General features: G+C 41.5%; 1 protein-coding gene across 1 annotated transcript in view; it reads right to left on the bottom strand.

Moving 5' to 3' along the window:
* Positions 1–16,050, bottom strand: part of LOC124040465 (procollagen-lysine,2-oxoglutarate 5-dioxygenase 2-like) — a 99,827-nt gene that overhangs the window by 30,389 nt on the left and 53,388 nt on the right. The window contains exons 9-11 of the mRNA XM_046357689.1: positions 6,297–6,422; positions 3,303–3,444; positions 1,058–1,120 (exon numbers count right to left, since the gene is read on the bottom strand). Of these exons, the coding sequence (XP_046213645.1) occupies positions 1,058–1,120; positions 3,303–3,444; positions 6,297–6,422 (331 nt within the window). The remainder of the gene's footprint in view (positions 1–1,057; positions 1,121–3,302; positions 3,445–6,296; positions 6,423–16,050) is intronic.

The raw sequence follows: 16,050 nt of genomic DNA, 5'->3' as shown, positions 1-16,050 counted from the left end.
AAATGACGCTACGTGACTATATATAGATCAATAACTACTATAGCTATGTAAATGACGCTACGTGACTATATATAGATCAATAACTACTATAGCTATGTAAATGACGCTACGTGACTATATATAGATCAATAATTACTATAGCTACGTAAATGACGCTACGTGACTATATATAGATCAATAACTACTATAGCTATGTAAATGACGCTACATGACTATAATGTGACTGAAATAATAAAAATAAAAAACACCAAATGGTTTCCTACCAGTGTTGGACATTGTAAACCTAGATGGTAAACCTACATGGTAAACCTACATTGTAAACCTACATGGTAAACCTACATTATAGGTAAACCTACACTGTAAAACTACATTGTAAACCTACATGGTAAACCTACACTGTAAAACTACATGGTAAACCTACATGGTAAAACTACACTGTAAAACTACATGGTAAAACTACACATTGTAAAACTACATGGTAAACCTACATTGTAAACCTACATGGTAAACCTACACTGTAAACCTACACGGTAAACCTACACTGTAAACCTACACTGTAAACCTACACTGTAAAACTACGTGGTAAACCTACGTTGTAAACCTACGTGGTAAACCTACGTTGTAAACCTACGTGGTAAACCTACGTGGTAAACCTACGTGGTAAACCTACGTGGTAAACCTACGTGGTAAACCTACATGGTAAACCTAGATGGTAAACCTAGATGGTAAACCTAGATGGTAAACCTAGATAGTAAACCTACATTGTACACCTACATTGTACACCTACAATGTAAAACTACATGGTAAACCTACATTGTAAACCTACATTGTAAACCTACATTGTAAACCTACGTTATAGGTAAAACTACACTGTAAACCTACATTGTAAACCTACATTGTAAACATACATGGTAAACCTACATGGTAAAACTACATGGTAAACCTACATTGTAAACCTACATTGTAAACCTACATTGTAAACCTACATTGTAAACCTACATTGTAAACCCATTGGAAATTGATATTGACACCAAATAGAATGAAAACATTTAAAAACCTTTGGAACTCTGAGCATATGGAATGTTTCCGGGTTGGGGGAGTCTTTCTCTCTGTGATTGGTCTAAAACGAAGGAAAACCACCATGTAAATGTTGTAACATTACGTTTTGTCAGAGAGAGAGAGCTTGATAGATAGGTAGGTAAGACGTAACATACAGGACGAGGAGGCATGGGAAGGAGATGAGCCTGCTGCATTGCACGAGGAAGACCAAGATTCCATCTGAAGCTGATGTTTTGGTAGTTTTTATCTTAGTAAGTGGTGCATGCTGGGACAGAGTGAAGTGATGTAGCAGAGCTCCATGGTAGTAGGTGTTAGCATGGGGTGACACGTGACGGGATGCCATAACGTTCAGCTGGACAGACAGACTAGTTCAGAGTCTACAAGGACAAGGGAAGTAAAAAAAACACAAGGTTTGGAAATCAGCCAGACATTCCCATTGTTTGGACATGGTCACATGACACAGACGAGCAGAAGAGGAGGAGGAGGAGGAAAGGAGGTGCAAAATGATGGGACCAGTGGACACGCACCATAGATGCTGGAGATCATGCCTTAAGGACATACAAACACATGGAGACAGACTGGGTACAGGATACCGCAGCAGATGGTTACCTAACATAAACTAACGTAGCCTAACATCACATCACCTAATATAACAAACTATCATGACCTAACATTACATCACCTAATATAACATAAACTAACGTAACCTAACATTACATCACCTAATATAACAAACTAACATAAACTAACGTACCCTAACATTATCATCACCTAACATTATCATCACCTAACATAAAGTAACATAACCTAACATTATCATCACCTAACATAAAGTAACATAACCTAACATTAGTAACATAACCTAATATAAACTAACATAATATTAACTAACATAACCTAACATTTGTAACATAACCTAACATTATCATCACCTAACATTAGTAACATAACCTAACACAAACATAAACATAAATGAACATAACCTAAGAAAAACGATCAATAACTAACATAGCGTAACATAACTTAACACAACCTAGAATAAAGTAACATAACCTAACATAACCTAACCTAACACAACATAACCTAACACAACATAACCTAACACAACATAATCTAACATAACCTAACCTGAACTAAAATAAACTAATATAAACATGAACTAACATAACCTAACAAAAGTATCATTAACTAATATAACTTAAACTAAAATATACAGGACATCTGGTTGGTATATTCAATCTCTCCCTATCCCAGTCTGCTGTCCCCACTTGCTTCAAGATGTCCACCATTGTTCCTGTACCCAAGAAGGCAAATGTAACTGAACTAAATGACAATAACGCCCTGTAGCACTCACTTCTGTCATCATTGAGTGCTTTGAGAGGCTAGTTCAGAATCAAATCACCTCCACCTTACCTGATACCCTAGACCCACTTCAATTTGCATACCGCCCCAATAGATCCACAGACGATATATTTGCCATCACTCTGCACACTGCCCTATCCCATCTGGACAAGAGGAATAGCTATGTAAGAATGCTGTCCAATTACTATAGCTCAGCCTTCAACACCGTAGTACCATAGTACCAGTATCAAGCTAACCAATAAGCTCAGGGCCCTGGGACTGAACTCCACCCTATGCACCTCGGTCATGGACCTCCTGACGGGCCTCCCCCAGGTGGTGAAGGTAGGAAACAACACCTCCACTATGCTGATCCTCAACACAGGGGCCCCACCAGGGTGCGTGCTCAGCCCCCTCCTGTACTCCCTGTTCATCTATGACTCCAACTCAATCACAAAGTTTGCAAAGTTTGACGACACCCTCTCACAGTAGTAGGCCTGATTACCAACAATGACGAGACAGCATACAGGGAGGAGGTGAGGAACCTGTGAGAGGGGTGCCTGTAAAATATCCTCTCTCTCAATGCCAACAAAATGAAGGAGCTGATCGTGGACTTCAGGAAACAGCAGAGGGAGCACGCCCCCTCTCCACATGGACAGAACCGCAGTGGAGAAGCTGGAAAGTTAAGTTCCTCTGTGTACATATCACTGACAATCAGAATTGGTCCACCCAGACAGCGTGGGGAAGAAGGCGCAACCTCAGGAGGCTGAAGACAATTGTATAATAACCAGATGTCCTGTACAATCTAATGTATATCAACCAGAAGTCCTGTACACTCTCATATTCTAAACAGAGTATTATTGTTAATTCAGGAGCTGCTAACTAGATCATCTGAGTGGTTTTACCAGTTCTCTAGCGTGTCTGCACAGAGCCATGTCGGGATCCAGTTTCTCCAAAACAAAATGGTTCCTCTCCTTCAACTGGTTTCTCAGGACCTCTCCCTTTATCAAGTAGATATGAGCCATGTAGGGAATGTTCCATACGCCCCTGAGAAAAGAGCGAGAGAGACAGAGCCCATTTGCATATTGTTACAACATTGGCAATAATATAATATAACATTTGAAATGTCTATATTATTTTACAACTATTGTGAGTTTTATGTGTACTGTTAATTTTTTATTGTTTATTTCTCTTTTGTTTCTTGTCTATTTCACTTGCTTTGGCAATGTAAACATCTGTTTCCCATGCCAATAAAGCCCCTTGAATTGAATTTGAATTGAGAGAGAGGAGAGAGAGATATGGATTGAGAAATATATAGAGACTAGAGAGAAAGAGAGAGCAGAGATAGAGAGAAAGATACACACAGAGAGAGAGGGTTTAGTTTTAGTACTGACAATAAGTGGTCCTTCTGTAGCTCAGTTGGTAGAGCATTAGTTTCGAGACCACCCATACGTAGAATGTATGCACACATGACTGTAAGTCGCTTTGGATAAAAGCGTCTGCTAAATGGCATATATTATTATTATTAATCAGCTGCAATACATATTTTTCATTATATTCAACATGTCATGATCTGGAACATGATCACTCTCCTGGTTTAGAAAGAGAAGTCTGGAACATGATCACTCTCCTGGTTTAGAAAGAGAAGTCTGGAACATGATCACTCTCCTGGTTTAGGAAGACAGAGGTCTGGTTTAGGAAGACAGAAGTCTGGTTTAGGAAGACAGAAGTCTGGTTTAGGAAGACAGAAGTCTGGTTTAGGAAGACAGAAGTCTGGTTTAGGAAGACAGAAGTCTGGTTTAGGAAGACAGAGGTGTGGTTTAGGAAGACAGAAGTGTGGTTTAGGAAGACAGAAGTGTGGTTTAGGAAGACAGAAGTGTGGTTTAGGAAGACAGAAGTCTGGTTTAGGAAGACAGAAGTGTGGTTTAGGAAGACAGAAGTGTGGTTTAGGAAGACAGAAGTGTGGTTTAGGAAGACAGAAGTGTGGTTTAGGAAGACAGAAGTGTGGTTTAGGAAGACAGAAGTGTGGTTTAGGAAGACAGAAGTCTGGTTTAGGAAGACAGAAGTCTGGTTTAGGAAGACAGAAGTGTGGTTTAGGAAGACAGAAGTGTGGTTTAGGAAGACAGAAGTCTGGTTTAGGAAGACAGAAGTCTGGTTTAGGAAGACAGAAGTCTGGTTTAGGAAGACAGAAGTCTGGTTTAGGAAGACAGAAGTCTGGTTTAGGAAGACAGAAGTCTGGTTTAGGAAGACAGAAGTCTGGTTTAGGAAGACAGAGGTGTGGTTTAGGAAGACAGAAGTCTGGTTTAGGGAGGTCTTTCCTAAAACAGATCCTTTACGGTTTATTTTACACACAACCATTCACTCACATAACCCATAAACCCTGGCCCTGACAACCAGGTATAATACCAAGTAAACTAACTAGTAACCCATAAACCCTGGCCCTGACAACCAGGTATACTACCAAGTAAACTAACTAGTAACCCATAAACCCTGGCCCTGACAACCAGGTATACTACCAAGTAAACTAACTAGTAACCCATAAACCCTGGCCCTGACAACCAGGTATACTACCAAGTAAACTAACTAGTAACCCATAAACCCTGGCCCTGACAACCAGGTATACTACCAAGTAAACTAACTAGTAACCCATAAACCCTGGCCCTGACAACCAGGTATACTACCAAGTAAACTAACTAGTAACCCATAAACCCTGGCCCTGACAACCAGGTATACTACCAAGTAAACTAACTAGTAACCCATAAACCCTGGCCCTGACAACCAGGTATACTACCAAGTAAACTAACTAGTAACCCATAAACCCTGGCCCTGACAACCAGGTATACTACCAAGTAAACTAACTAGTAACCCATAAACCCTGGCCCTGACAACCAGGTATACTACCAAGTAAACTAACTAGTAACCCATAAACCCTGGCCCTGACAACCAGGTATACTACCAAGTAAACTAACTAGTAACCCATAAACCCTGGCCCTGACAACCAGGTATACTACCAAGTAAACTAACTAGTAACCCATAAACCCTGGCCCTGACAACCAGGTATACTACCAAGTAAACTAACTAGTAACCCATAAACCCTGGCCCTGACAACCAGGTATACTACCAAGTAAACTAACTAGTAACCCATAAATCCTGGCCCTGACAACCAGGTATACTACCAAGTAAACTAACTAGTAACCCATAAACCCTGGCCCTGACAACCAGGTATACTACCAAGTAAACTAACTAGTAACCCATAAACCCTGGCCCTGACAACCAGGTATACTACCAAGTAAACTAACTAGTAACCCATAAACCCTGGCCCTGACAACATGGTAAACTAACTAGTAAACTTAACAGCAACCCATAAACTCTGGCCCTGACAACCTAGTACACTAACTAGTAATCCATAAACCCTGGCCCTGACAACCTGGTAAACTAACTAGTAACCCATAAACCCAGGCTATGACAACCTAGTAAACTAACTAGTAACCCATAAACCCAGGCTATGACAACCTAGTAAACTAACTAGTAACCTATAAACCCAGGCTATGACAACCTAGTAAACTAACTAGTAACCCATAAACCCAGGCTATGACAACATAGTAAACTATCTAGTAACCTATAAACCCAGGCCCTGACAACATAGTAAACTATCTTGGAGCTTTCACAGTTTAAAGGTATAATTTTGTGGCACTGTGGCTTCCATGAAACAGATCAGTGTGTGAGAAATACTCCTAAATTTACAAATAACCCAGAATGTTGATATACAGGAGTGATAGTTTATAGGAAGAACCCGACCTCATTGGTTGAGGACAGGACACTCACACACGCCAACCCCAATGGTTGAGGACAGGACACTCACACACGCCAACCCCATTGGTCGAGGACAGGAGACTTACACACGCTTGCTCTGCACGATGTCGATGTAGTCTTCAGAACGGGCATAGTAACCATCCAGACTCAACGCCCCCCAGAAGTTGGACCACAGCTTGCCATGACGAGTGACAAGGGGAGCAATTATTTTCCTGCAGAAAAGAGAAGAAGAAGGAGGAGGAGAAGAAGAAGAAGACGAAGAAGAAGAAGAGGAAAAGACTCAGGGGGCTAATTTGATATAGAGGAGACATAACCCACTCTATTAAATTATTCAAAAAACAGGAACATTTTACATTTGGCTAGAAAAGAAAATGATGTCAACAGAGAAAAATGTCCTCACGTGTGCTACCCTACAGTATATCCCTCCAATAGTATCCCCATACTTTAACGATGACAGCTTCTCCATCCTAGAGGGGGAGATGGAACATTACCAGGCCCTGGGACATGTACTAGTCTGTGGCGACCTAAATGCCAGAACCGGACAAGAACCTGACACCCTCAGCACACAGGGGGACAAACACCTACCTGGAGGTTACAGTATTCACTCCAAAATATGCCCCCCTAGAAACAACTATGACAGACCTACCAACAAAAACGGGTCACATCTCCTGCAGCTCTGTCGCACCCTGGGTCTGTACATAGTCAATGGTAGGCTTCGAGGGGACTAATTTGGTAGGTACACCTATAGCTCTGTCGCACGCTGGGTCTGTACATAGTCAATGGTAGGCTTCGAGGGGACTAATTTGGTAGGTACACCTACAGCTTATAGCTCATCCCTTGCCAGTTATAAATTAGATTATTTTATCACTGACCTCAACCCAGAGCCTCTCAGACCGTTCACAGTCAGCCCACTAACACCACTATCAGGTGACAGCAAAACCCCAGTCTCTCTGAACAGAGCTATAACTCAATCATGAGGCATCAAAGCTAAAGGATCTGAATATAATATTAAGAAATGCTATAGATGGAAGGAAAGTAGTGTGGAAACCTACAAAAAAAACAATTAGGCAACAACAAATTCAATCCCTTTTAGACAACTTCCTGGAGAAAACATTTCACTGTCATTTTTTAAATTTAACTAGATAAGTCAGTTCAGAACAGTGGATTAAGGGTATTAACGGGTACAACAGATTGTTTTTGATCTTGCATCCTTTCAGTTACAAAGACCCCAGCCTCCTAGTCATAGACGGTTCTCTCTACTACCACATGGCAAGAGGTACCGGAGTGCCAAGTCTAGGACAAAAAGGCTTCTCAACAGTTTTTATCCCCAAGCCATAAGACTCCTGAACAGGTAACGAAATGGTTACCTGGACTATCTGCATTGTGTCCCACCACTCCCCCCCAACCCCTCTTTTACACTGCTGCTACTCTCTGTTTATCATATATGCATAATCACTTTAACTATACATTCATGTACATACAACCTCAATTGGCCCGACCAACCAGTGCTCCCGCACATTGGCTATCTGCATTGTGTCCCACCACCCGCCAACTCCTCTTATTACATACACACACACACACACACACACACCTTTTTTCCACACCATTGGTTAGAGCCTGTAAGTAAGCATTTCACTGTAAGGTCTACTACACCTGTTGTATTCAGCAGTTCACTGTAAGGTCTACTAAACCTGTTGTATTCAGCATTTCACTGTAAGGTCTACTAAACCTGTTGTATTCAGCATTTCACTGTAAGGTCTACTACACCTGTTGTATTCAGCATTTCACTGTAAGGTCTACTACACCTGTTGTATTCAGCATTTCACTGTAAGGTCTACTACACCTGTTGTATTCAGCATTTCACTGTAAGGTCTACTACACCTGTTGTATTCAGCATTTCACTGTAAGGTCTACTACACCTGTTGTATTCAGCATTTCACTGTAAGGTCTACTACACCTGTTGTATTCAGCATTTCACTGTAAGGTCTACTACACCTGTTGTATTCAGCATTTCACTGTAAGGTCTACTATACCTGTTGTATTCAGCATTTCACTGTGAGGTCTACTACACCTGTTGTATTCAGCATTTCACTGTAAGGTCTACTACACCTGTTGTATTCAGCATTTCACTGTAAGGTCTACTACACCTGTTGTATTCAGCATTTCACTGTGAGGTCTACTACACCTGTTGTATTCAGCATTTCACTGTAAGGTCTACTACACCTGTTGTATTCAGCATTTCACTGTAAGGTCTACTACACCTGTTGTATTCAGCATTTCACTGTAAGGTCTACTACACCTGTTGTATTCAGCATTTCACTGTAAGGTCTACTACACCTGTTGTATTCAGCATTTCACTGTAAGGTCTACTACACCTGTTGTATTCAGCATTTCACTGTGAGGTCTACTACACCTGTTGTATTCAGCATTTCACTGTAACTGGTCTACTACACCTGTTGTATTCGGCGCGCGTGACAAATAAACTTTGATTTGATTTGAAGTCAAACACTCTAACCACCTGCCGTCTTCACCTTCACCCCACCTTCACCCCACCTTCACTTCACCTTCACCCCCCCTCCTTCACCCCACCTTCACCCCACCTTCACTTCACCTCCCCCTCCTTCACCCCACCTTCACCTCCCCCTCCTTCACCCCACCTTTACCTTCACCTTCCTCCCACCTTCACTTCGCCCCATCTTCACCTTCCCCCCACCTTCACCTACACTTCACCTTCACCCCACCTTTACACCTTCACTGTAATAGTGTAGTGTAAACTTTGCAGTATAAAGCCTAAGACTATATTTGACTTTTCAAATTCCCTATCAAATCTAAAAAATACAAATCAGACAACCTAAGAAAATCAACAACAATAACAAATGATTTGAAGAAGAAAGCAAAAACCTAAAAATGAAATTGCAAAATCTATCCAACCAATAACATAGAGACCCAGAAAACCTGAGTCTACGCCTTCACTATGGTGAATCACTAAAACAACACAGAATTACACTACAGAAAAAGAAGGAACAGCACGTCAGAAATCAGCTCAATGTAATTGAAGAATCCATAGAATCTAACCACTTGGAACACACTAAACAAACAGCAACACAAATAGTTATCTATCCAAAACGGAGATGTGTGGATAAACCACTTCTCCAATCTTTTGTCTCTTTAACAAAGAACAAACAGCAAAAACATATACATGATCAAATACAAAATCTTTGAATCAACTATTAAAGATTACCAGAACCCACTGGATTCTCCAATTACATTGAATGAACTACATGACAAAATAAAAACCAACCCAAAGAGGCCTGTGGTGTTGATGGTATCCTACATGAAATAACAAAAATATACAGACCACAAATTCCAAATGGCTATACTAAAACTCTTTAACATCATCCTTAGCTCTGGCATCTTCCCCAATATTTGGAACCAAGGACTGACAACCCCAATCCACAAAAGTGGAGACAAATTTGACCCCAATATCTACCATGGGATATGAGTCAACAGTAACCTTGGAAAAATACTCTGCATTATAATTAACAGCAGACTTCTACATTTCCTCAGTGCAAACAATGTACTGAGCAAATGTCAAATAGTTTTTTTTTTAATTTACCGTACGATAGACCACGTATGCACACTCTAATAGACAAACAAATAGACAAACAAATAAAAACAAAACACCTCAAAACTCCTCACATTGGATAAATAGTTCTTCAATGAGTCGGGCATGACTAAGACTACTGCACGACACCCAGCCAGGACCCAATGCCCGTGATTTACTGGAGAAGGAAACTGAGATTTCGAGGCAAAAGATCTGGGTGCCTTGCGAGGATCAGGCAACGAGTGGCTAACCCCTGTTCTGCTAGCTAACGTTCAATCGCTGTAAAATAAATGGGACGAACTGAAAGCAGGTATATCCTACCAACGGAATATTAAAAACTTTAAAAGCTTATGTTTGACTGAGTCGTGGCTGAACGACGACATTAAGAACATACAGCTGGGGGGTTATACACTCTATCTGCAAGACAGAACAGCAGCCTCTGGTAAGACACGGGACGGGGGCCTATGTATTTATGTAAACAACAGCTGGTGCACAATATCTAAGGAAGTCTCGAGGTTTTGCTCGCTTCATGATAAGCTGTAGACTGCACTATCTACCAAGAGAGATTTCATCCGTATTTTTTGTAGCTGTCTACATAAAACTGCATTAAATGAGCTGTATTCCACCAAACAAACAGGAAAACGCTCATCCAGAGGTGGTGCTCCTAGTGGGCGGGGGCTTTAATGCAGGAATCTTAAATCAGTTCTACTGAATTTCTATCAGCATGTTAAAAGTCTAACCAGAGGGAAAAACATTCTGGACTACCTTTACTCCACACACAGAGACACGTACAACACTCTCCCTCGCCCTGCATTTGGCAAATCTGACCATAACTACATCCTTCGGATTTCTGCTAACAAGCTAAAATTATAGCAGGAAGCACCAGTGACTCAGCCAATAAAAAAGTGGTCAGATGTAGCAGATACTAAACTACAAGATTGCTTTGCTATCACAGACTGTAATATGTTCCGGGGATTTATCCAATGGCATCGAGGAGAACACCACATCAGTCACTGGCTTTATCAATAGGTACATCAATGATGTCATCCCCACAGTGACTGTACGTACATACCCCAACCAGAAGCCATGGATTACTGGCAACATTCACACGGAAGCTTATAACAAATCCCGCTATGCCCTCCGACGAACCATCAAACAGGCAAAGCATCAGTACAGGAATAAGATTTAATCGTACTACACCGGCTCCAACGCTCGTCGGATGTGGCAGGGCTTGCAAACTATTACAGACTACAAAGGGAAGCACAGCCGAGAGCAGCCCAGTGACACGAGCCTACAAAAGACGAGATAAATAACTTCTACACTTGCTTCGAGGCAAGTAACACTGAAACATGCATCAGAGCACCAGCTGTTTCGGATGACTGTGTGATCACGTTCTCCGCAGCCGATGTGAGTAAGAACTTTAAACAGGTCAAAAGGCCGCTCGGCCATATGGATTACCAGGACGCTCCAAGCATGCGCTGAACCAACTAGCAAGTGTCGTCACTGACATTTTCAACCTCTCGCTGTCTGAGTCTGTAATACCAACATGTTTCAAGCAGACCACCATAGTGCCTGTGCCCAAGAACACTAAGGTAACCTGCCTAAATAACTACAGACCCGTAGCACTCACTTCTGTAGCCATGAAATGCTTTGAAAAACTGGCCATGGCTCAAATAAACACGATTATCCCAGAAACCCTAGACCCAATCTCTATTGCACTCCATACTGCCCTTTCCCACCTGGACAAAATGAACACCTTTGTGAGAATGCTGTTCATTGACTACAGCTCAACATTCAACACTATAGTGCCCTCAAATCTCATCGCTCAGCTAAGGACCCTGGGACTAAACACCCCCCTCTGCAACTGGATGCTAGACTTCATGACGGGCATCCCCCAGGTGGTAAGGGTAGGTAACAACACATCAACACAGGGGCATGTGCTCAGTCCTCTCCTGTACTCCCTGTTCCCTCATGACTGCATGGCCAGGCTTGTCTCCAACAACACCTATTGTATTTTAAACTTCAAAAAAGCTTGGAGGAAAAAATACAAACATTACACAAATACATTTGGCGAAAATCACACAAATGTATTTCCACAGGGCCGTGGGGTGAGACAGGGATGCAGCTTAAGCCCCTCTTCTTTTTTTCCTTTTTTTTGTTGTTGAATTTTACCCCTTTTTCTCCCCAATTTCTCCTGCCAATTCTGTCAGACCTGGGCCCTGACAGTGAATCTCAGTAAGACACAAATAATGGTATCCCAAAAAAGGTTCAGTCGCCAGGACCACAACTACACATTTCATCTAGACACCCTAGAGCACACAAGAAACAATACATATCTCGGCCTAAACATCAGCGTGTGATCAGATGTGAACGATCTGAGAGACAAGGCAAGAGGGGCATTCTATGCCATCAAAAGGAACATCAAATTCGACATACGAATTAGGATCTGGCTAGAAATGCTTGAATCAGTTATAGAACCAATTGCCCTTTATGGTTGTGAGGTCTGGGGTCCGCTCACCAAGCAAGAATTCACAAAATAGGACAAACACCAAACTGAGAATGCATACAAAATTCTGGAAAAATATCTTCCAAGTACAATGTAAATCACCAAATAATGTCTTTATTCTTTTGAAACTTGAGTACAATATTTACTGTTCACTTTTTATTTATTTCAATTTTGTTTATCTATTTCACTTGATTTGGCAATCAAATCAAATCAAATGTTATTTGTCATATACAAATGGTTAGCAGATAGCAGATGTTAATGCGAGTGTAGCGAAATGCTTCTAGTTCCGACAATGCAGTAATAACCAACAAGTAATCTAGCTAACAATTCCAAAACTACTACCTTATACACACAAGTGTAAGGGGATAAAGCATATGTACATAAAGATATATGAATGAGTGATGGAACAGAGCAGCATAGGCAAGATACAGTAGATGGTATTGAGTGCAGTATATACATATGAGATGAGTATATAAACAAAGTGGCATAGTTAAAGTGGCTAGTGATACATGTATTACATAAGGATGCAGTAGATGATACAGAGTACAGTATATACGTATACATATGATATTAATAATGTAGGGTATGTAAACATGTTTCCCATGCCAATAAAGCTCTTTACTTGAACTGAGAGAGAGATAGAGACAAGGGGAGAGACAGACAGAGAGAGAGAGAGAGAGAGAGCGAGAGAGAGAGAGACAGAGAGGAGACAGAGACAGAGAGGAGACAGAGACAGAGAGGAGACAGAGACAGAGAGGAGACAGAGACAGAGAGGAGACAGAGACAGAGAGGAGACAGAGAGAGACAGAGCGGAGACAGAGAGAGACAGAGAGGAGACAGAGAGAGACAGAGAGAGACAGAGAGAGAGAGAGCGAGAAAGACAGAGAGAGAGCGAGAAAGACAGAGCGAGAAAGACAGAGCGAGACACAGAGAGAGAGACAGAGAGAGAGAGAGCGAGAAAGACAGAGACAGAGAGAGAGAGACAGAGAGAGAGAGACAGAGAGAGAGAGACAGAGAGAGAGAGACAGAGAGAGAAAGACACAGAGAGAGAGAGAGCAAGAAAGACAGAGACAGAGAGAGAGAGACAGAGAGAGAGAGACAGAGAGAGAGAGACAGAGAGAGAGAGACAGAGAGAGAGAGACAGAGAGAGAGAGACAGAGAGAGAGACAGAGAGAGAGACAGAGAGAGAGACAGAGAGAGAGACAGAGAGAGTGTAATTCTGCCAAACAGGATATAACTAGGTGTCATTTCCCAGTCGGCCATCAGATATACTGGGTGTCTTAGTGGTGTAACAGACATCCTGCAGCTCAGAACTCAACCCAAAGTGGCCCGGGAGGACTGCTACCAATTGGGTAAAGCTAGAGCAGAACCTCACTGGGTCATATTACAGTAAACCAGACATATGCTGAATTCACACAGGCATTCTGCAGGCCAGTTCCTAAATGGTGGTGGGAAGACACAAGGCCGCTCGGTGTGAGTTTGCATTTAAATGTGCGTGAGACATAGACACACATCCCCACTGTTGGAGCTCAAACACTATATTTTTAAAGCCACGAACATCACGAAGAACGGAGCGTGATTCCCGAGGGAAAACAACTTATATAGGATGCATTACCATAAATTACAGCGTTCATCTACAATACGGATACAATACAGGAAATGGGATGGACGACAAGGACATACTGAATGTCCGGGATTGTAGACAGATTGGAGAGTTCCCATGGCCTCTTTAAATAACCCAGAGGGCTTTCTCTTCGGGCCTCCAGGGTCTGAAATAGCACCCTGTTCCCTATGTCGTGCCTTACATTTTGACCAGGACCTACAGAGCTATAGGGATTAGAGTGCCATTTGGGACTCAAACCAGGGCTTCTGTCTCAGGTCTGCCACCACCACAAAGACATCTGGTTTAAAGAGACAACACTTGAAAAATCAAGAGGAGAGAAAAGAGAGAAAAGACAGGCATAGACTGTATAAAAGACATAGACTGTATAAAACAGACATAGACTGTATAAAACAGACATAGACTGTATAAAACAGACATAGACTATATATAACATTCATAGACTGTATAAAACAGACAGACTGTATACAACAGACATAGACTCTATATAACATACATAGACTGTGTCATGACGTTGGCCTCTTTGGGTTTAGCAACCCCACCCCCCTCTTCCTGCCACTCCCCTTGCCTCCTTCAACTAGGTTGCTGTGGTCAGAGAGACGTGGTAAATTCCTGAGAAGACCCTGCCACACAGTATAGAGAGAGTAGATTTTCATAGAGGACAAAGGAAATCCTTCCACCTCACAGAACTTGAGGTCCGAACAAATTTCAAGTTCCAGTGAAGGTATAAAAGATGGGTGAAGAATCCAGCTACGAACTGGTCCGTTTGTTACAACATGGGGGCGCTCATGGGAGACGATGTGGCCACTTTACCATAACGCTGTTTATATAACAGCCTCAGATATGAGGTTTACATCTAATTGTTGTATAAGATTAATGAGTGAGGATGATACTGTTTGTATAATTGTGTAATATGATTTTGGACTGTTTAATGAAGAAAAATACAATTCCCTTTTGATTTGAACTAAATCAGAGGACCGCCCCTGAGTCCAGTTAGGGTCAGACATCCTGGGACAGCCCTCTTTGGACCCCCCTTCCAAATCAGCAAACAGAGCCCTCACGAGGTGGCTAAAGGTTGCAGACCTTTCATTAGGAGGACAAAGGTTGCAAATGTTTTCTCCAGAGGACAAAGGTTGCAGACCATGTTTTCTCCATTAGGAGGACAAAGGTTGCAGACCATGTTTTCTCCATTAGGAGGACAAAGGTTGTAGACCATGTTTTTCTCTATTAGGAGGACAAAGGTTCTAGACCATGTTTTTCTCTATTAGGAGGACAAAGGTTCTAGACCATGTTTTTCTCTATTAGGAGGACAAAGGTTCTAGACCATGTTTTCTCTATTAGGAGGACAAAGGTTGTAGACCATGTTTTCTCCATTAGGAGGACAAAGGTTGTAGACCACTATTAGGAGGACAAATAGACCATGTTTTCTCCATTAGGAGGACAAAGGTTGTAGACCATGTTTTTCTCTATTAGGAGCCTCAGATATGAGGCTTGTAGGTTGTAGACCATTGCTGAATATTTGAACCATTCTCCTATCATTTCATGTAACCATTTACCTTGTTTGTTTGTTTGTTTATACATGTCTGTAAATGACTTAGTTAGTAATAAATAAATGATTGAAGACATTTGATGTCTGGATGACTCATAGTGAAGACTGGGTTCGTGCAGATAACCAATAATTTACGACATTTGGAATGAGACTAACATGAGGTAAAGTAAATAATTAATTAATTCGAAGACTAATTGATCAGATAAAAAAATCTGAAAAGTTATTTTAGGAAATATTAACTTTGTAATCTGAATATTTTCCTTGGTGCCCTGACTTCCTAGTAATTATGGTTACATGATTAATCAGTCTAATCGCGTAATAACTCATTACAGAGAATCTTTGATAAAAACTATGTCTTCAGTTAATGATAGTAAAGACACGACAACTGTACAAAACAGGCCCAGACTGTATAAAACAGGCCCAGACTGTACAAAACAGGCCCAGACTGTACAAAACAGGCCCAGACTGTACAAAACAGGCCCAGACTGTATAAAACAGGCCCAGACTGTATAAAACCAGGCCCAGACTGTATAAAACCAGGCCCAGACTGTAAACAGAGA

The sequence above is a fragment of the Oncorhynchus gorbuscha genome, linkage group LG07 (genome assembly GCF_021184085.1).
Source record: "Oncorhynchus gorbuscha isolate QuinsamMale2020 ecotype Even-year linkage group LG07, OgorEven_v1.0, whole genome shotgun sequence".
Taxonomy (NCBI): Eukaryota; Metazoa; Chordata; class Actinopteri; order Salmoniformes; family Salmonidae; genus Oncorhynchus; species Oncorhynchus gorbuscha.
This window is presented reverse-complemented; position numbering and strand designations above follow the sequence as displayed.